The sequence below is a fragment of the Ambystoma mexicanum genome, chromosome 1p (assembly GCF_040938575.1).
Source record: "Ambystoma mexicanum isolate Mex_15411 chromosome 1p, UKY_AmexF1_1, whole genome shotgun sequence".
NCBI lineage: Eukaryota > Metazoa > Chordata > Amphibia > Caudata > Ambystomatidae > Ambystoma > Ambystoma mexicanum.
The window spans coordinates 216,341,780-216,363,575 of NC_090921.1; the positions used below are offsets into that span (position 1 = coordinate 216,341,780).

General features: G+C 49.4%; 1 protein-coding gene across 1 annotated transcript in view; it reads right to left on the reverse strand.

Annotated features, from left to right (window-relative positions):
- The window catches only part of TRAPPC14 (trafficking protein particle complex subunit 14), a 121,144-nt gene that overhangs the window by 33,934 nt on the left and 65,414 nt on the right, over positions 1-21,796 (reverse strand). The window contains exons 3-5 of the mRNA XM_069646409.1: positions 16,530-16,659; positions 14,407-14,493; positions 11,621-11,741 (exon numbers count right to left, since the gene is read on the reverse strand). Coding sequence (XP_069502510.1) covers positions 11,621-11,741; positions 14,407-14,493; positions 16,530-16,659 — 338 coding nt within the window. The remainder of the gene's footprint in view (positions 1-11,620; positions 11,742-14,406; positions 14,494-16,529; positions 16,660-21,796) is intronic.

Consider the following 21,796-nt stretch of genomic DNA (forward strand, 5'->3'; position numbering starts at 1 on the left):
TCCTTGCCGTCAGTGGGAGCCAGTGCAGAGATTTCAGTCCTGGAGTAATACGATTCCTGGGCTTAAGGCCAAGGACAAGTATCGCAGTCCTGTTTTGGATGAGTGGCAGAGAGTAGAGGTAGGTAGCTTAAGAAAGAGGCTATTGCAGTAGTCCAGCCTAGAGAGAACTAGAGCTCTGGAGACAGTGAACTTCTGGGGAAAAGAGAGGAAAGGAAGAATACCTCTGAGAAGGTGCAGCTGGTAGTGCGACTTCTTAGAGACGCCACAGATGTGAAGAGAGAAGGAAAGTATGGAATCGAAGATGACCCCAAGCTTTTTAGCCTCACAGGTGGGAGAAGGAAGAGGGCCAAAATAGAGACAGGAAAGGAGGGAGCAGGTGTGCCGATGAGGAAAATCTCAGTCTTACTGGCATTAAGGCAGAGATCATTGGTGGCACACCACTCATGGATGGCAGACAGACAATCAGAAGGAGAAGAGGTGGCAGAAGGGAGCCTGAAAATGAGTTTAGTGTCATCCGCATAGCACTGAAAGTTGGGACAGAGAGTGGCAATGCGGTGGGCAAGGAGTGCCTGGTATTGGTTGAACAGCCAGGGAGAGAGGTTAGACCCCTGGGGAACATCACAGGTAAAGATAGAGGAGAGGAAGGACACATGTTGGACATGGGAGGGTCGATTGGAGAGGAAGGAGGTCAGCCAAGCCAGGGCCTGACCAGTGATACCCAGGTTATCACGGAGACAGTTGAGCAGGATGGCATGGTTGACCGTATCAAAGGCAGAAGAGAGATCAAATAAGATGAGGACACAGGCAGTGTTGGAATCAAGGTTGGAGAGCAGGTCTTCATGGATGTTCAGGAGAGAAGTTTCCGTGCTTCTGGTGGCTCTGAAGCCAGACTGATGATCATGGAGACAACCAACAGATTCAGTGTGAAGATTGAGCTGGGAGATGGCCAGCATTTCCAGGTGTTTGCCCAGGAAAGGAGTGATGGAGATTGGACGATAGTTAGCCGGGCAGCAATGGTCGGCAGAGGGTTTCTTAAGAAGAGGGTGCACAAGGGAGTGCTTCAGGGGGGGGAGGGGAAGACTCCAGTAGCAAATGAGTGGTTGCAGAAATCAGCAGGAGCCAGGATGTCAATGTGGTCCTTGATGGTTTTGGAAGAACAGGGATGAACCAGTTTTGACAAGACTTTCATAGATCAGACTTGTCTAGAAACATCGTCTGAGGAGAACAGGAGAAAGGCAGAGAAGGAGGGAGGAGAGGTGGCTGAAGAAGGACCAGAAGAAGAGCAGGGAGCAGAGGGAGGAGGGGGAGACAAAGAGAGAGGGGACATGGCATCCTGAGTTTTGGAGATGAAATGAGAAGCCAGGGCCATGCAGAGGGCCTAGGAGGGGACAGGAGAGGTAGAGACTGCAGCAGGATTGCAGATTTTAAAGAGTTCGGCTGAATTGTTAGATGCCGCAGAGACGCAGGCTTGGATGTGTCCTTTCTTCTTGGTGCGGAAGGAGAGCCGGTATTACCTTTGGAGCAGGCGGCAGGCTAGTTTGTCAGAGGATGTACCGGAAGCCCGCCATTTCCTCAGCCAACCTGCACTTGCGTTTAAGGATGAGGAGGTCAGAGTTGTACCAGGAGTTGCACTTGGCTTTGGGCTTCAAGCGGATCCTCATGACAGGGGCAAGAACATCGAGAGTATCAGATATAGCAGAATGGAGCATGGAAAGGGCTGTGTCAGGGTGTGAGTCGGTCAAGAGAGTCGGTCAAGAGTGGACGGGGGGGGCGAGAATGTGGTGGTTAAAGCCTCAACTGATGCACGCTTCATGGGTTGGATAACCTAGAAGGTAGGTGGTAGTGCTGGAGTTGGCTTAGGCTGAGGGGTAGAGAGGATGAGATGGGAGGAAAGGAGAAAATGATCACTCCAGGAGAGAGGAGTGGTGAGAGGGATCGAAAGGGGAAGGTCTGAAGAGATCAGAACACCCAGAGTGTGCCCTGCAGAGTTGAGTCGGGCCAGAGGGCAGAATAGAGAGAGAGTCTCAGAGGTCATGAAAGAGTCCAGTGGAATGACAGGAAGCATCCAAGTGGATGTTGCAGTCTCCAAGAAGGAGGAGTTCAGTGGTTGAGACCAGGAGGGAAGAGGAGAGGTCTGCCCACTCAGTGAGGAAGTGGGAGATCTGACCAGGTGGCCGATAGATGGGAGCCACAGTAGGGAATGGCCAGGAGAGAGAGAGCCTGTAGACGAGGCATTTGAAAGAGGAGTAGGCCTGCATAGTAATGACTGAGCCAGGAATCCTCTCAGGGAAGATCAAGGCTACACCCCCACTGGAACCATTGTATCTGGGTGCAGAGAGGATCTTGTACCCATCAGGGAGGAGAGTGTCAAAGCTTGTGACAGAGCTGGCCGTGAACCATGTCTCGGTGAGACCGAGGACATCGAGGTCAAGTTGCTCCAGGAGGCGGCAGATGTCAGAGGAGTGCGACAGCTGAGCGAGACTTTAGAGTGGCAATATGGAGAAGGTTGCCGTCCTTGAAAGACTTCCGGGGAAGGCTACAAATAAGAGGTATGCCCTGCAAAGGTGTAGAATTAGCCCAAAGGGGGGCAGAAGAGCAAGGAGGAGAGGGCAAGGTAGCCAAGGAGGAGACAGCACCGGTAGTCGAGGAAGCTGTGCAGGGGAGAGCAGGAGAAGAAAGGAAATTGATGTCGCATGGGAAGCATCAAAGAGGAGAAGGTTGGCTTTAGGGCCTTGGACCAAGACGGTACCATTCAAGTAAACATTAATGATGACCTTAGTGGAGTGGAAGGAGGCCAAGAGAGCCTCCCATCGGGTGCCACCATTTATGGGAGAGGAAGAGAAGGGAGAGAGCACAGAGACCATTTGTAGAGTTCATAGGTCTGGCGAGGGAATGACAAAGGATGACGGTAGGTTTGCCTGGCGAAGGCACTGGTATAGGTGTCAGTGATAGGGAGGAAGCAGGATAGTCTATAGAGAAGGAGTTGGAAAAGATAGGAGAGACAGAGCACCATAGAGTAGGTAGGGAGAGAAGAGGAATGGAGTGGGAATGGGAGAACACTAGGGAGGGACACAGGGCAGGGAGCAAGCAGACGAGACAGAGATGTGACAAGTTGACAAGACGACAGGCGCTTAGATAGTGGTAGAAAGGTTTGCTAGATGAGTGCTTTGCTAGGAGGCAAGCCACAGAGCAGCACTACTTTCATAATGCAACAGCAGAGTCTGCTATACTGACAGGTTTGCCGGGTAAAGGGAGGTTATATACCTAACCCAGGCCACTCCTACCTTACTTAGGCGATGCTGGTTGACGGCTGGCAACTGGCTTCCCCTGTGGACACCTGCAGACACAAGCTGGAGCCGCCCTTTGCCTAGGAGCCCTTTGCCACAGGGGCTGCTAGGAAGAGGGCTGCCCTGGGAGGGTCAGTGATGACCAGTAGAACCACCAATCAGGGAAGGAGTGCTGAGAGGCAGGAGGGAACAGAACCAGGAAATGGATCTCAGGGAGGGAAGGAGAGAGGACAACGGCGCTGAAAACGCTGCAGGGCAGACTGCTGAAAACAAAAGGGAGGCCCTGCAGGGTCTCAGGCTCACATGCTCACCTGGTGGGAAATATGTCACTTCTTTCGCCGCCTTGTCTGCAGCATTATTTCCGCGAGCTATTGAATTAGTGTTGTTGGTGTGGGCAGCGCACTTCACTAGACTCATCTCTGCTGGCAAGGTCAACACTTCAATCATCCGGGATAGCAGTGCAGTATTCTGGACAGGGGACCCCGCCAGACCTCCTAAAGCCTCTTCCCCCGCCAAACCTCCTAAAGCCTCTTCCCCCGCCATCTCGATAACCCAGAGTGGACGGTGGAGGTGACGTACACAGTCAGAATAAACAGTGACTGCCTTCCGCTTGCATAGTTCCAGTGCCACCAGTTCCCCTACTTTTGCACAGTACTGAGAAGGAAACCATTTCTTCAATCTGACCCTGTGGTCCCCATCCACAAGACTCAACAGCCGCACCTGTATGCCTCTCTCCCTTATTTTGGACTAACGATGTTTTGCTGGTTCAGGAACGCTTGTATCACCTTACTGGTTGAATGGCAAAATAGAAAGAATGGCTTCTTGTAAATTGGGGTTGCCAGGACTGGAGCATAGATGATAGTAGACTTGAGTTCCCAAATGCAAGTCCCCATTCTCTTGGACCACTCCATACTTTTCGCCTTCTGTGCTTCCTTTAGACCCTGCAATAAGGGACTTGCATAACTAGAGTAATAAAAAATCCATGATATATAATAGTTACAGAGCCCCAAAAACTACTGCATTTGTTTCACTGAAACTGGTTGAGGCGTATTTTGAACTGCGGTGGCTCTCTGGCATTAGCTTCCTTCCTGCGGTCGACATTACATGCCCCAAATAAAATACCTCTGTTTGACAGTATTACAATGTGTCTTTATCCACTTTATACCCTTTCCCCGCAAGCAGGGTGAGGAGCGTTATGGAGCCTGGACACTGCTCTCTCAAGTGCTGCAGACTAATACATCATCCACATACTGAATTACGGTACTGGACTTGTAAATTCCCCAAATCCATCTGAACCAGCCTGTTAAAAATACTCTGAGGTTTGCAGTACACCTGGGGCAATCTTGTGTGTTCGAATCTCTGACCACGATACATAAACTGTGTGAGGTACTAAGGATCGGGGTGTAAAGGAACAGATAATAATGCTTTTTAAAAAAAAAAAAAAATCATTCACCGTGAAGTATGTCGTGCCAGTAGGAAAGAGAATGGCAGTAGTATTCGGTACCACCAGGAATTCCGCCTCAACATTATTATGGAGGGGGCTCAAATCCTGGACCATCCTCCAACTGGATCTCTTTGCCTTCCTCACAGGCTAGATAGCCGTATTGTAGGGGGGGACACAGGGTTGCATTATGCCTTGCTTTAACACCACCATAATGGTCTCATAAATCCCGTCTGCCTTCCTAGACATGGGGTACTACTTAACCCGTGGTAATATTGCACTGGGTATCAATTTTATCATCACTGCTCTAACACTTTTTAGCAGCCCCACATGAGGATTGCTGGTCTACAAATGACCCAGCACTTTTCCCAAATCCTCCTTTCAAAATGATGAAGTATTCTTAACGATGAGCACGGTCTGTGATACTTCCCTTTGCTCCATCACTATCTGGTAAGGCACACCAATTTCAAAGACCACCTCTCCGGTGTCTTCAGTGTCTGAACAATTGCTCATCAGGTGCATCCCTTAGCAATAAGGTTGGATCGATGCACAGAACTTTCTGTCACTCGCCTCCATCATCTGTGCCCGAGAACCACCCTGTTCTTCCTAATTACTACAACCTCCAAGAGAATTGTAACAATGGTGCCTGGCATTACATCTGCGGCACATCAGGTTCGAAATAAAATGGTACTTGCCAGGCCCGATTTCTGACCCCCGGGACCAAACTCAACAAAACCATCACCTCAGAGAAACAATGCTGTATGCATGGGAACCCCCCTGATCGCACCGTCGCTACAATAAGTCTGAAAACATGCTGCTTCTCTTACCGGATACAACCCTGCGGTGGAGCATACAATACCTTCCTCTGTAAAAGCAATCGTCATCAACGACTAACTCTGGATGTCCCTTCCAAAAAGATTTACTGGGGTATCCATACAATAATGGGGCTGATAAATTTTGATTGCCCACCCTGATATGAAGATCTTCAGTATATGGAACAGACAGGACAGGCCCAGAGAATCCCTGTGGGCCCATCATTTCACCTGACAAAGGGAACTCACCTTTCTTAATACAACACTTGGTAGCTCCTGTATCAACCATAATGAAAACATTTGGTCACATACCTGCACACCTCTTCCAGATCAGTGATAATGGACAGGACTGGACACATCAGAGATCCCTGTGGGCTGTCCTACCCCTGGTACATATCACCTGGGAGAGAAAAAGGATTTCCCCCGAAAACACTTGCTCCAGTGTAATCTGAAACTGTCTCTTGTGGTAAAGGATTCTTATCCTATGTCTGCACTGATGTTTGTGCTGGCATGGTCCATGAGTTCCCAAAGGTCTGTGCAGCCCCAGTTGCTGGGTTATGTTCAACCTGTGCCTGCTGCAGTTGTACAGAACCTGGGACATATGGCAAGGTCAGGCCTGCATCTGTTGACCTCCCATGTTAAAGTATTGTGGCCGTTCACAACAATCCTGCGATACGTGACCCAACTTTCCACAAGACAACACTGAATCCTATAAAAATCTCCATAATTATTTCCTGTTCGCACATAAAACCGGGGAGCCATTGCACCGAAGCCTGACAAGAACCCACTTTCCCGTGGAAATCCTTCTCTGCCCCATCAGAAATCCTTTCATTGGCCTTAGACCGCAAACATACCCCATCCATCCAACACCGAGTCATACCAGGTTCACCGTTTCCCAGTTGCCCCGGTTGCCCCTGCTGTCCCACCATAGAATTTGTAATTTCTGCCACTTCTAAACAAATCTTTGCCAATTTCTTTGGAACAAGCTTAGCCTCTGCTTTTTCTGCCTGCTGTACATTTTCCCTCTCTTCTTTCGCAATAATGCACAATGGGTTCCTGAATTTCTGGCCAACTCTTGGTCTCCATCCCTACTACTTTATCTAACTCATGCTGGACTTCTCAAAGAAGTCCCTTCTTCAGCATGTGGAAAAGAAATCGCCAGATTCTTTTTCGTGCTTCTCCCATTAATGTCCTCCACATCTCATGAATTTATTGGATGTGCACGGCAGGATCATCATCCAATTTCATAGTTTTAGCTAAAATCGAATGGATATCATGTGCATCAGGATACATAATCTGCAAGACCCCCCCATACCTGTGCCCCAAGATTATTAAAAACTGCTCCATCATGGGTATTTGTATCCAACTAAACTACTGGATACCCAGATCTTTTCCAAAGTTAGTCTGACCGCTCCCCCATTAGGGCGTGATTTAAGCTATTTGTGTCCCCTATGGCCAACATGACACCAGCAGTATGCTCCTCCAATGCATAAATCCACTTCCCCGCCCCTGCAGTGGGCAAAGGGGGTGTCTTCAAGTTATTCTGGTACATGTGTGACAACAGGACATTATATGCCCCTTCCTAGACCCTTCTGGTGCAACAGAAGATATACCTGTTTTTTCTGGGGCTTCCCCATCTCTGCCCAACCCCTTACTACAGCCATGCAAATACCCTGGTGTGTCCTATAGTTCCATGGTGTGTTTTCTATTGCTACTACTGGAGTGGAAGGTGTCAACACCCTGCTCTCTTTGTGCGACATCCCATTCATCTTCTTTGTCGTCTACTCCGACTGCTACACCCCCTACCCCTTCTACAGGCATGAAAGCATCCTCCCAGCTTAGCCTCCGTACCCCTGGAAGCATCCCTGCTCTCCATGTCCACCTCAACCATTCTGATAACCAAGTTGTCCAATCTAACAAGAACCTACCCAGATCTTTACCTTTCTCCTTCTACATCCCTTACCAGTCTTCTCACTTCATCTCTCTGCTGCCGTAACAGCATTACCACTTCCTCCGCTAGCCATAGCTCTGCATTCATCTTTTCCCATTCTTGTGCATCTACCATTCTTTGCAATCTGTCCTCGCAGGAGGCCTAACCTTTCTCTTTCATTTCCAATCCTTCCTCTGCGCTTCCATCAGTCTTACTCTTTCTTGCTCTTCCACCCTTAATCTAATCACTGATCTAGAAGTTGGGGGAGTTATCCCTTCCTCACTCTCTATTTTCAACCTCTCTGCAGCCCCAACCATTGAAGGAGTTACCCTTCCACTTTCCTCAGAATCCCAGTTCTTAGAAATCGTAGCTGATGGAGGCATTACCTGTGTTCGTCTTGCAACCACTGGAACAGCTGCTGGGGAAAATGGTGGTACAAACTCGAGGTCTGTGTACCCCTTTACCGGCGATAAAGGATAGCAGCCATACTGGGGGTGGGGAGTGTGCAAAAGAAATACCTACACCCTCCTTTTTCAGCCCTTCCCCCACAATGTCAACATTATGGCCCTTCCTTCTTTTTTCATACATCCTCCATAATTCCAAGAAGTTTAACAATTTTTCTAACTTTGCGTCCTTGTGCTTTGTAGTTAAAAAGGTATGCATGTTCTCCAATATCCCTGTATCATAGGATCCCTCAGTAGGCCAAGAATGTATAATTTTCACCTTACTCTCCCGCAACCCTTCCCTATGATATTTAAACATGTTCGACTTATAGCCAGGCTGAGTCACCTTACTCCAATCCAATGCATTAAAAAAAAAAAAAATATTCAAAAGATCTGGTACTTAGCCGAACCTGCGGCATGAAAAAATGTTCACTCAAGCACTCCCTTCACACTCATTCACTGTACTAGCCTATACCACAATTACTGCACTTCACCATTTGCTTAAATTCTACTTCTCACTCATCCACAGAAGACGGCAGCTTATCAAAAACACTTGCCGGACAATATTTCCGAGATATCCCCATCACTCAAGCATAAGAGAGGCGCAATGCTTTCCACTACAGAAATTCTGCTCTCATTCTCTCTTTTTTTACTAGTGCGGCCTTCTCTACTACAAGAGAGTCTTTTCCTGACTACAGGAAGTTTCCCTTCACTACTTCGACTAACCAAGAAAAATCAAGGTGAGGGGCTCTGTCCAAACGGCAAATACAAAAGAATGTCTCGGGCTTCTTCAGAAATGTATTTACGATTGGGCTTGCCCTAGGATACCACCCCACATTAAAGGGAGGGCTCCACCTAACCAGATAAGCAAATTGTAGCGGTAGACCTTTAATCACCTTAACCCAAGACAGACCAACCACTTAAGAAGAGAGTACATGGTTGTACATAAGGCAAAAGCTACGGAGAGCTGTTAGGAGGTGTTGCAGGACCAAACTTACCCACGTCTCAAAAATACAGCATCAGTTGGTAGTTTATATACTTTTTGCAACAATTTAAAACACTCTAAGATACATGTATTACCCTCCACCCCCCAAAAAGATTGGACAAAACCTCTTCAAAGAAATCCCATCTTCCCCCAATTCATTCATTTTCAATGGTAAAGCTTATATTCATTATTATCTTCAGATCATATTCAAAGCACACCTCTTCTTAGGATTCATTATAGTAGGTCCCAACGTCGAAACATTGCTAGGAATAACTGACCTAAAACTTTTAACTATGATTGCGCCTGGTTCTACTGACGTATTTTGCCAAATAGAGAGCAGTCTGCTTAAACAGGATTTGTCTTTGAACCACAGATAGCCATCGCCATTCCACAGACTCCTGGCGCTTTAATGTAATGTATACTGCCACATGCACCCGCTGATGACCTGGAAAAATAGCCATCGGACCATGGCCTCGGGCCTTAGATTTAGTGCCTTCGACCAAATGACTAATCCCCCTCTGAAGATTTTAATACAAAAGGGCTACATAACATCGGTTCCCTTGTATGGACTGTGACCCTGCCCTGTTCGTACGACCTTATTACTAAGTAACTAATTCTCTTTCCTGTCACAAATGTCCCTGCCACTTTAGAATGCCTGTATAAAAAAGCACCCCCCTGTAGGAGTTTGTGTTGCATTTGCAGTTTTAATATTGCATCTTCCTACGAGATTCATATGGATTTGGGACACACTCCCAGTTTTGCAGTCATCCCCCCCTCCTGCCATCAGTATGGTGTGCTGGACCCTCCGTGACCACCCCGACATGTGCGTAATTTGGGGTGTGGAGGACTGTGGAAGGGGAACTAAGAGCAGGGGATGCCATCAAAGGACACTTTGTCTGAGGAATCAAAAATCCTTGCACCAGCCCAGAGTTCTGCTGCTATTTTAAATAGTGCTGTGGTGGTTTTACTTTGTTTCTGTCCCGGCCCCAGGTCTGCTGGTGCCCTGTGCGAAAGAATCGGTGCAACCCCCACCCCATTTAGGTATGAAGCAGCAGGAGGCTCAGTTCTTTTGTTCGCGTATACCTGTTCTTGATACTAACAGCTGAACAACAGAACTGAGACCCCTGCTGTTGTTGTAATGTTTAAGGGCGGAGCGTGATTCTTTAATAGGCTCTGGGCCAGACTGATGAAGTTTATATGACACTGAGCTGCAGCCGTCAACTCAGTGTTATGTAAACTGGAGGCAAGGCGCCCTTTATTTGCTGCGCCAGGGAGGCGCCCTTGCGCGGCCGCACCCCGAGTGCGCCTTGAGCCGGCGCTGCTCCGTTTCTACTAACTGCTACCCAGTAGCTTCTTTGCGTAACCATTGTAAAATGTGCCACATGGCAGAGCTGTTAAGCGAGAGGATCTCGCACCAACCAGGCACAATAAGGTTAACTGAAAAATAAAAAATAAAACAGGACACACACACACACCAGGCAGCACTGATTTCTTTCAGCAATAGATCCCCCGCCACAGAGGCTGCAAAGATCATTATTGACCGGTTATTTTTGGGCCTAAGTGTGTTATTGGAAAGGCTTCAAGGGCACTGGTAGAAAGCGTTCTCTCCCTGTACTGAATAGCAGATGGCGTTCAAGGGTACGTTTGAGGTGCACTGACAGAGCAGGGGGGGTGGTGCGGATCAAGGCTCAGTAGCAAGGTTAATGTTGGCCGCAGTACTGGAAATGCTGCAGGACAGGATTGAGGTGCACCGACAGAGCCGTCTGCATAGGTGGGTCAAAATCCTTAAATCTCAGGTAAGTCATCAAGCAGGATCCAAGCACGCGGGCAGAGCTGTGTGCATGCCACACTACTGGAACAGTATGGGGTGCTGTAGGAGGGTAGCTACACAACAAGAGTGAGGTGCACGCACATAAAGGTTGTGCTTACAAGCAGGGCTTTAAGTGGGCCAGGGCGGAGCCGTCCCCTGCTAACCCCAGCCCACTAGAAGCCAATACCCCCTGCATCGCACACCTTTCATTAGAAATACAGGGATCATTATCCTCACGTGCTAGGGTGATCAATGCAAAGTTGTGCCTGCTGGGTGTCTGGGGAGGGGGTCTGTGCTGCAATTAGGCGGCAACACTTACCTGATTTGAATGCCTCCTGTTAGGCCGGGCTTTGGCATTCAGCTGAGGCAAGTGTTGCCTCTAATCGTCGCCGTCCCCTTCCAGGCCACGCCCCTGAAGTGCTAGAATGGTAGGGTGTGGCAAAATGCAGGGATTTGGTATACTGGCGGGATTGTATGTGGGTCCCAGTCCTGGAGCAGAAGTGGGCGACGCTGCAGGTCAGAATATTTTGCTGGTAGACTGTGCAGGAACCAGTATGGTAAGGCTGGCCATCCTAGCTCGCCCACAAAGACGTACAAATTGGAAGGCAACAACATTGAGGCAATTCAAAGGCCACGGTTTACAATTTTAAAAGCGATTTTAGAACAAAAACACGAGAAACACAGAAAATACACCAATTCACAATTTCAATGGGGATTTCCACGTGTTTGATGAAAATAACAGAATCTCCTTTTTTAAATCCCATTTTCCTCTGCATGCAAAAGGGAGTTTGAACCGAAATAAGCAAAACATTAGGTAGAACCTTCAATCAAGCTGCGATTTAGAATTGTGTCCCGCTTGGAGTCCACCCCTATGTATTTTCATATTCCCCCCCGCCCCCTTAGGTCACTCACCAGACATTATCGACCAGCAGCACAGAGCCATCGGGCATCATGGGGAGGTAACTGGCGTTGAAGTTTGGCAGAATGCGAATGTCCCAGATGGAAATCTCCTCCTGGGACGAACTGTTTAACACTGCAAGGAAAAGAGGCAAAGTATTCAGAGTGGAGCCTGAGACCGGGCACACAGGACACCCCAGAATCCTGCAGAGCTGGCCCTGGGCATAGCTGGACCCCAGTGTCTATAGACCATTGCAGAGCTCCTACTGCTTTAACAAAGCACTAATAACACACAGTGCCAGCCCTCCCCAATCAGCCTGTGCCCCCTTCACAGACTTCACCCCTGCTGCCAGCCCAACTTCCTCTCAAAACCACCAGCAACAAACAACATCAATGTGCCTAGCCCTTGAAATCGGCGAGTATGGGACGTAAAAAGCCCAAACTTGGCTAAGAAGCAACTTGATGATGTACATAAGTGACAGGAACATTTGGTTACGGATAGGGTGCGGTGGTAGCAGGGATAAGCGGGGGATGAGGGATCCAGACAGTGAGAAGTAGGGATCAGCAATTGGAGAGATATTCCGCCACCATACACGATTGGGCATGGCAGCCAGCGGCCAAAAGGACCTGCCTCACCATGTGTCCCCCTCCGGTTCGACCACCACCACCCTACCAGAAATCTCATCTCTAGCAGATTAACTACGATTGTGGAGGGATTGAGGCCACCAGCTCAGGTTTCGCATGGCCAACTCTAGAAAAAGAAAAGAAAAAAGAAAACACAAACACCCCCACCCCACATTGTTCAGGTAGACAATAAATACACTACAATTTGGTTTAGGACTAAATGGCCGCCACCAGCCTATTGCTGGCAGACAAATTAGGGCCAACCTTATGGGGAAATACCCCTATGAGGAAAAGGCCCGATTTTACCCCGCAGCAAGATGGTGCTATACCTCGAGGGACGCCAATAGGGGCAACACCAACCCAACTACTGCTCAGGACATGCCTATGGTACATTTCATTAGTGTGTTCAGGGTTTGTTCTATGGGCAAATCCCTCGTAAACGACCAAACTAGAGCTTACCCAACTCCAGGAAGTTGTTCCACCAGGTGCCTAGAATGATGCTGCCTGTACCCGTATCCATTTATGTTGAGGTGAAAACGGCCGCCAGGTGGCGACATTTCCCTAAACCTCCCACCCCCCCAAACTGTATCTCATTGAAAGGAAAGTGGGTGGCTACCACACTTGCCACCGAAATGCCGGATGGCGTGCAGTGGCAACATCATGACACCCTCTCTCGGTGCAGCTCCCCATTAGGTGCGCTGTGTGGGATGCAGCCAGTTGGGCGCAGGGGCCCATCAGCGCCTGAATATACGTTTTCCTTAAATATACGGTCACGCGAAGCACTAATACAAGCAGTGCCTTTGGGCAGCAGTTATTTATGGTGAGCACTTCACAAGCAGTACATGGAGCGGTCCATGTACACATGGGTTGCTTGTTCTCACATACATGACATGCGGGACAAAGCAAGTACCTCCTGCACTGGTTACCCAGATGCTCACGCGCCACTATTCCTTCCTCTCACTTTAGTTGTTGGGAACAACAAATGTTTTTGAAGATATGAAATGTTATTTTTTGTTTGCCTTGAATCCACACTAGCATCTTCTGCCATCTCCATCTAGTCTGAATTAGGGCCTCGCTACTTCTTCCCCACAAAAGCCACACTTGGACCCTCGTCCTGTCCAGTGCTCATCTTTCCTCCCCACTTGATTGTCAGGACCTGGATAGAAGCTCCTAGGCATAGCTGGGAAAATCCTCCTGCTCTCCCTTCATTCCCTTCTGGGTGTCCTCTCTCCCCTTCTTCAGTCAGGACCATTAATCCAGCCCCTAGCCTTAGCTGTGAAATCCTCCTGCTCTTCCTTCATTCCCTTCTGGGTGTCTTCTCTTCCCCTTCATCAGTCAGGACCATGAATGCAGCCTCTAGGCTTAGCTGTGAAATCCGCCTGCTCTCCCTCTAGTCCCTTCTGGGTGTCCTTCTCTCTCCCTTCCTTCAGTCAGGACCATAAATGCAGCCTCTAGCCTTAGCTGTGAAATCCTCCTGCTCTCCCTTTAGTCCCTTCTGGGTGTCCTCTCTCCCCTTCTTCAGTCAGGACCATGAATGCAGCCTCTAGGCTTAGCTGTAAAATCCTCCTGCTCTCCCTTCATTCCCTTCTGGGTGTCCTCTCTCCCCTTCAGTCAGGACCATGAATCCAGCCTCTAGGCTTAGCTGTGAAATCCTCCTGCTCTCCCTGTAGTCCCTTCTGGGTGTCCTCTCTCCCCTTCTTCAGTCAGGACCATGAATGCAGCCTCTAGCCTTAGCTGTGAAATCCTCCTGCTCTCCCTTCATCCCTTCTGGGTGTCGTTACCCCCCCCCCCCCTCTTCAGTCAGGACCAGGAATGCACCTAGGCTTAGCTGTGAAATCCTCCTGCTATCCCTTCATTCCCTTCTGGGTGTCCTCTCTCCCCTTCTTCAGTCAGGATCATGAATCCAGCCCCTAGGCTTAGCTGTGAAATCCTCCTGCTCTCCCCTTAGTCCCTTCCGGGTTTCTATCTTCCTTCCGCCAGAACCTGGAATGCAGCTTCAAGGCTTAGCTGTGAAATCCTCATTTTGATTCTTGGTGTACCCCCCAAAACCATAATCACAACTGCAATGTAGTGAATTATAAAACACCCAAAACACAGACATGGAGACGCTTGCATCATATAACCTGGGGCACAAAGCGAACCACCAGTGCTGGGTTTAGAGGTCACCGCACACTTACCTTTTAAGGCTGTGAGGTACTTTCCAGAGACATTAATCTGGCGGCATTTCAGGGCGGGTGGAGGAAGAACGGTTAGCAGGGTGCTCACTGAGGAGAGAGAAAGCAGGTACAAGTTAGACCACCAGAGTGAGGTGCCACCAGGACACCCTGGGCACCGCTGGGTGTTTCACAGCACGGGTATCACCAGGATACTATTTTCACAGCTCACCCCCTCACAGAACAGGCATCACCACTTCACAATGGGGAAATAAATAATCAGGTTTTCACGTTTATTTAATGTCTGTATTGGATTTTATTCTCTCCAAAAACATACCTCTTGCTGTTACGCTGCCCCCCCCACCCCATTACTCCTTAGATTGCCATCTCCCATTCCTTCACTAGGTCACTTGCGCCCCTCTGCCCTTCCTGCTCTTTTTAGGGACTTACAAAATGCTTTTTGCGTCATTCAGGGAGCTTGTGCTCAACATACCCCCACATGGGGACCGGTCAATCTGTCAGGCGCCAGTTCAGTTGCAGAGAGTGTAGAATCACCCGAGTATCATATGCTGGCGTCGCACACTAGCAGCCGGGCACATGCCCGCTTCGTCAGACACAGGGTGGGTATCAACATACCAGTGCTCCCGCCTTCTCGTCTCTAGACTCGCTCATCCAAACACCACAATGCACACCCAATCCCTACCAAGCACATCATCTTGGGAGGATAGCTCAGGAGCAACGTGCTCGCCTTGGAAGAAAGACGACACGGAGCACCACAGGTTCGATCCCCGGCCTGTGCTTAGAAACCTCTGGGTATTAAACGCGTTATAAATATCATATCATTATTCTTTACACTAACATGAATAGAGACATTTGCCACTCGAAGTGGATGCCCCACTACTGCTTTACCCATGGCAGTTAGCACTCTACACACCCAGCACAGCAGGCACCCACCCCTCTGCACCAGCGTATGAAGCGGCATAGGGAACAGATGTTGGGGGGCAAAGCAGGATGATCTACTCTGGAGACCATTTCCCAGTTTGGAGAGGACTTGATTCGCAAGACGTTGCCACATCCCCAAGGCCCATGTCGATAACCAGTCTAAAACTGGGATCCACTCCATATCCACCACCCCAGGGGACAGGAGATCCCAATGCGATTTGATCCACCGCGCAGGAATTCCATTAAAGGGAAGATCTAACTCAAGCTCTTATAAAAGGGGTTTATTTCACAGCTTTCTCTGTAAATCTTCCTGGGATCAAGAGCAAAATATCTCTTGAAATTCAGAGTATGCTTTACAAAGTGGGGGTCGGGAGACACGGCACTCTGTTTTAACGCATTGAAGGCTAAACAGCAACCTCCGAGTTCTAATGCTCAACTCTTTAGACCAGGTGAGACTCACTCGACGACTCCTGCGATGGCGGTCCCCGTCAACCCAATGACTTTAGCATCGGATGGGAGCTGGTCACCGCATCCTCACACCCCCATGTCGTGCCATAGCCCTACACTCACAACTAAAAACAAATAATAGCTATCGAAAACAAGCAGGAATCGAAAAGGTACGAAACATCAGCACCATCGCCCGAAGATCCAGGATTGCGTTACCAGGATTGCAACAGAGTCATTGCACACTGTTTCCAATGGTATCGAGGCAATGACGAGAAACATGAAAAGAATGCATTTTATTCTGCTGTATTCATAAGGAAATGGAGGTTTCGTTGTAAGAGCATTTGGCGGTCTGACCTGCATTCAGAGCAGTCCTGATGTCGACACTGAAAATACACGCAGAGGGGTCAACTATGGTGCAAATTCTGAAACTGATTTGATTCTAGGTCGAGTGTAAAGATGTGGTCTGAGATGCTATTCCTGGAACGACCGCATAGGCCATGGGTTGTTAGCTCAGCTTTTTTGAGCAACATTGGGGACATATCTATATGCAGCATTTGTGCCATTGGACCGTAGAGTGAAGCTTCATGTGTCAGACACAAGTGAGTAATCATGGTGACAGAGTAAACACATAGTTGCAGACCAAGAAGGTTCGGGTCTATGGTGGGACTGGCGTCACTAGCCAAGGCCATTTTTGATGTACATGCCTAGATGCTTTGCTTTCCCCATTGCCCTCTTGTTCCTCCCACTGCCACACTTACCCTGGGCTTTGAAGGAGCTCTGCTCCTCCCGGAAAATCTGTGAAGGGGAGCGGTTCTGGAGGATTGCAAGGTAGCCGCACTCGCGTACTTCCGCCTTCTCGCAATCTCGCTTCCAGACAGTGACTATGATCTGCAGAGAGAAATAGGATCCACGTCAGCGGAAGGGAGAAGGCTGGCAGCGGAATAGGAGGTGTCAGCTCTGGGTGGTGGTCCCTGTTCAGATGCGTTTCCTTTGGGAGGCCAAACTATTATGATGAACCAGCAACACACTGAAGTCCAGCCAAACCCAATCAGGGTAAGGTAGCAGAGCAGCGAGGATTAGGCTCAGGAGGGCTGTGAGAAAGGCCAATGGCTACATCGAGTCCACACAGAACACCACCAATGATTCCAGTTAGACAGGCATGTACAAAATATACACAATTATTTATTAGGCCTTTAAAAATGCACACTATGCAAATGAAACAATGTAAATATGATCACACATTTAACTATAAAACATTGACCAGTGCAGAACAGCTAATTAGTCAGATGCATAGTAGCACTTAGTTTCCTAACCCTTAGCAAATCCAGCCCAATGATTGTTTGCTGGCTTGTGCCCTAAAGTTATCACTTCCAAAGTTAAACCTTTCAGGAATGTTTACCATGTGATTGTATCATAACCACTGGCATTGTCCAAAGTTCAAAAAGGTAGATAAAGTTCATGTAAGTAAACAAACTCAATCCCATGAACAGGTAAATTAACTTTAAACCCCTGCCCGCCCTTCAAGCTGGGAGAGCCAGGGATCTCTTGGCTAAGGGCTCTGGCCTGGCTCTCAGGGCCAAACGCGAGCTGACCCAGGGGAAATGGGAATGCAGAACTGGGGGACGGGGGTAGAGGAATGGCCTGTTGCAGGGGCTGGGAGGTGTAGAAAAGAGGCTTGGGTGTAGAAAAGGGGCCGATTGGGGGCAGGAAAACGGGTGAGAGAGCAGAGTAAAGGGGTTGAGGGGAGTTGGGGGGCTGGGAAAAGGGATAGGAGGGGGGCTGGGAAAAGAGATGGGGTGTGGGGTGAGAATAGGGGTGCGAGGTGGGGGTTGAGAAAAGGGGTGGGAGAGGCTAGGAGCAAAAAAGAGATGTGAAGGGGCTGGGGTCCAAGTAATGGGGTTGGAGTTGAGAAAAGGGGTGCGAGGGGGCTAGCAGGTGAAGAAAAGGGAGTGTGAGGAAGTTAAGGGGTGAGAAAAGAGTTGTAAGACCTGGTGGTGAGAAAAGGGGTGTGGGGGCTAGGGGGTCAAGAAAAAGGGTACGAGGGGGCTGGGATAAGAGGTATATGGAGGTTGGGTGAGAAAATAGGAGTGAGGGGGCTAGGGGAAAGAAGAGGCGGCTGGTATGAGAAAAGGATTTGAGGGGGTGAGAAAATGGGTGTGAGGAAGAGAGGGGGGATAGGGGCGAGAAAAGACGCGAGGGGTGTCATGGGTCAGAAATGTGAGGCAGACAACGCTGTGAAGTTTTTTTTTTAAACAAATGCAATTTCTTTTATATTCAAAAAGGTTGGATGACCACCTCAGCATCCCCACACGGATGAGGATTTCCCTGCCTAATATAAAGGAAACACTCTAGCAAAGGATATCTGTCCCTCACACTTCTACATATAACAAATAAATAAGGAAATGCATGGCAGTTCAAGACAACACTAATTTAATTCACAATGTAATCACAGTCTCCCTTCACAACCTGGCCGTATTTCCATTTCACAGATTTAAACTTGATCCTGTGCCTCAGTTCAACAAAAAGACAGGGAAATCCTAGTTCTCAACAAGTGTGCCAACACTGTATTATGCCACTTCAACTTGTCAGCAAAAAGTTCCAAGAGAGAAAGTATAAGGCTTCTCTTCCTCCTTGAACACGTTCTCAGTTCATCAATAGCAACAATAATTGTCTTGGTCAGGATGATTTGCCGCAACAAATAAGTTCCAAATAAATATAGTTCCTTTGCAATAGCTTTACTCTGCTTTACTTTTAGCACCACAAAAAACATAAATTGTCTCTGTCAGAACCACTTTGTAGCACTTCAACTTCTAACTAGTTTACTCCCATGCCAGGCCTAGCTCTCCAAAGGCTTGTCATCCGGGTATACTCCCCTGCCTGAACAACGTTTCACATCAACAGTGCTTTTGTGGTTGAGAACAATTGACAAGAGGTTCACAACAACTGGAAAGTATTCAACATATTTCAGCTTCAGCACTTACAACTCTTCAGGGAAAACAAGAATCACATTGGTGCACTTTAATATTCTTCTACAAATTATGCTCCTCGCCTTCTGGGTAGCCTTTCCCCAGAAGGGCAGCCTTTTGCCACTCTTGTTTCCCCACTACACCAGTAACCAATGACTGCCTATGATGGGGTTTCCTTCTGCCTCTCCCATGGCAATGTAGGTTTATACCAGCTTTCACCATATGTTGGACAAAGTATGGGCAATATATCTCTCCCAACTTGTGTATCTATCATTACCCCCCCCCCTTCTGCTGTTGGCAATATTGACTAAATTGTGCTTGCCTAGGTTTTATTCTCTTTTGGCTTGGACAATGTTTGTAGGTATTAGCTTTTACCAATATCACCCCCCCCCCCTTGGTTTGCAGGGCTTTCCGTAGACTCTCACTTAACAGTAATTAGCCTCGGTTACAATTTGTTGCTTTTCGAAGTCACATCACTTTCCCCTTGCCGCTCGCAGGACTTCTTCTGTGGCTCCTCGCTTCCCAGAAAACTGCTTCCTTTAGTCCGCCTTTGCCGCACCACCTGTATTTGGAGCGCCCCTTGCTCCGGAGGTCTTCTGATGCACGCCAGCCACCAGAAACCTCCTCGAGGCCAACAGGTGCACACAAGCCACATGAGACGGCCTCTGGGGAAGGAAAACGTCCCTTGCCTTCCCTTCCCGCTGCGCAGCCTCTGCAAAACTGGTCTTGAACAGGCAAGCTTCTCTCCTGCGCGCCTCCCGCTGCACGACTTCTGCCCTTCAGACCCTGGGAGGCACAGACCCTCTCAGAACCAGCAGCAGCAATCTGCCACACAAGTGTCCCGGCATCGTCTTCTTTCCTCCAGCTTCAGTCTGGGCTGCCTACACGAGTCATCCTTTTGCTGATGCTTCTTACTGCGACTGTCCTTTTCCTGCTCTCCCTTGGCCTGAACCTGAGGGGGCTTTTTAAGCCTCTCCCTCAGGTGTGGGTCATTTGCATTAATGATTTACACATGGGGCAAGAGTGTGAGATGGGGTGTGTGAGGAGGCTAGAGGTGTGAAGAGGGGGTGGGGTGAAAAAAGGGATACGAGGGGGGCTAGGGGAGAGACAAATGGTCTGAGGGGGCTAGGGGTGACAAAAGGGAGGGGGCTGAGTAAAGGGGTTGAGGGGAGCTGGGGGGGAGGGATAGAAGGGGAGCTGGGACGAGTGATATGAGGGCAACTTGTGGCCAGGAAAAGGAATAGGAGAGTGGATTGGGGGGGAGAAAAGGGGTGCGAGGGAGCTAGGGGTATGAGCTGGCTAGGGGGTGAGAAAAGGGGCGTGGGTGCTAGGGTGTGAGGCAGCTAGGGGTCGGAAAAGGGATGTGATGGGGCTAGGAGGCAAGAAGGGGGCTAGGAGGCAAGAGGGGGGCTAGGTGAGGGGAAAATGGGTGTGAGGGGGTGAGAGGGATAGGAGCAGAAAAGAAGAGTGAGGGGTAGGGCGAGAAAAGGGTTGTGAGGAGTCTAGGGGTGCAAAAAGGGTGCGAGGAGGGTAGGGGCGAGAAAAGGGGTGCAAGTAGGCCAGAGGGCAGGAAAAGGGGTGCCAGGGGACTAGAGGGCAGGAAAAGGAGTCCAAGGTGGCTAGAGGGGTGCAAGGGGGCATGATAAAGGGTGTGAAGGAGCAAGGGGGTGTGAAAAGGAGTGCAAGCAGGTTAGGGGTGAGAAAAGGGGTGCAAGTGGGCTAGGGTATGAGAAAGAAAATGGGTGCAAGTGGGTTAGGGAGTGAGAAAAGGGGTGTAAGGAGATTAGGGGTGTAAGGCGGCCAGGGGTAGGGTCGAGAAGAGGTGAGAGGGCTTTGGGGGGAGTAACGGGGCAGAGTGCGGCTGGGGCCAGGAAAAGAGGTAAGAGGCTAGGGGGTGAGAAAAGGAGGGTTGGGGCTGGGAAAACGGTATGAGTGGGGTTGGGGACGAGAAACGTGGTGTGAGGGGCTAAGGGTGAGAAAAGGGGTTTGAGGGGGCAGGAAAAACAGTGTGGGGATATGGGTGGGAAAAGGGGTTTGAGGGGGCTAGGGAGTGAGAAGTGCGGGTATGAGGAGAAAAAAGATATGAAGGGGGGCTTGGGGCCGAGTAAAGGGGTTGAGGGGTTCTGGGGGAAGGCAAATGCATAGGATGGCTTGTGGGGTTGTAACCGGGGTGTGAGGAGGCTAGGGGGTGAGACAATGGGTTTGTGAGGGGGCTAAGGGTGAGAAGGGGCTGGGGCCCAGAAAAAAGGGTATGAGGGGAATGGGGGAAAGAGCTATATGGGGGTGGGGCGAGAAAAGGGGTGCGAGGTGGCCATGGAGTGAGACAAGGGGTGTGAAGTGATTAGGGGTGGGAAGGGGGGCACGATAAGAGGTGTGAGAAAAGAGGTGAGGAGGTTGGGAGTGGAGTAAAGGGGTTGAGGGGGTCTGGGGACCAGGAAAAGGTATACGAGGGCAGGTGAGGGTGACAAAAGTAGTGCGAGGGGTTTAGGGGGGTTGAGGGGGGATGTGGAGAATATGGGTGCGTGGGGGCTAGAGGGTTAAGAAAGGGGTGCGAGGGAGTTATGGGGTGAGAAAAGGGGTGTGAGGGGGGTGGGGCAATACAAGGGGTGTGAGGAGGCTAGGGCCGAGAAGAGGGAGAGGGGTGAGAAAAGAGGTGTGAGGGGGCCAAGTAACAGGGTTGAGGTGGGCAGTGAAAAGGGTATGAGGGGGCTAGGAAAAAGGGTATATTGGGGTTGGGGGTGAGAAAAGGGGTGTGCAGTGCTAGGAGTGAGAGAAGGTTTGGGAGGAGCCTAGGGGTGTGAAAAGGCAATAGGTGCGAAAAAAGTAAGGGGCCGAGTAAAGGGGCTGAAGGGGTATGGGGGCTAGGGCTGATTAAAAGGGTGCGAGGAAGTGAAAAAAGGATTGTGAGGGAGCTAGAGGCCAATAAAAACAGTGTGGCTGGGCAGAGAAAAGGCAAGATACGAGGCTCAGGGGGTGGACTGGGTGTTGGTGCAGGTAAAAGGGCTGGGGCAGGGAAAGGAGCATGATAGAAGGTGGAGTGGGACTTACCTTTACATTTC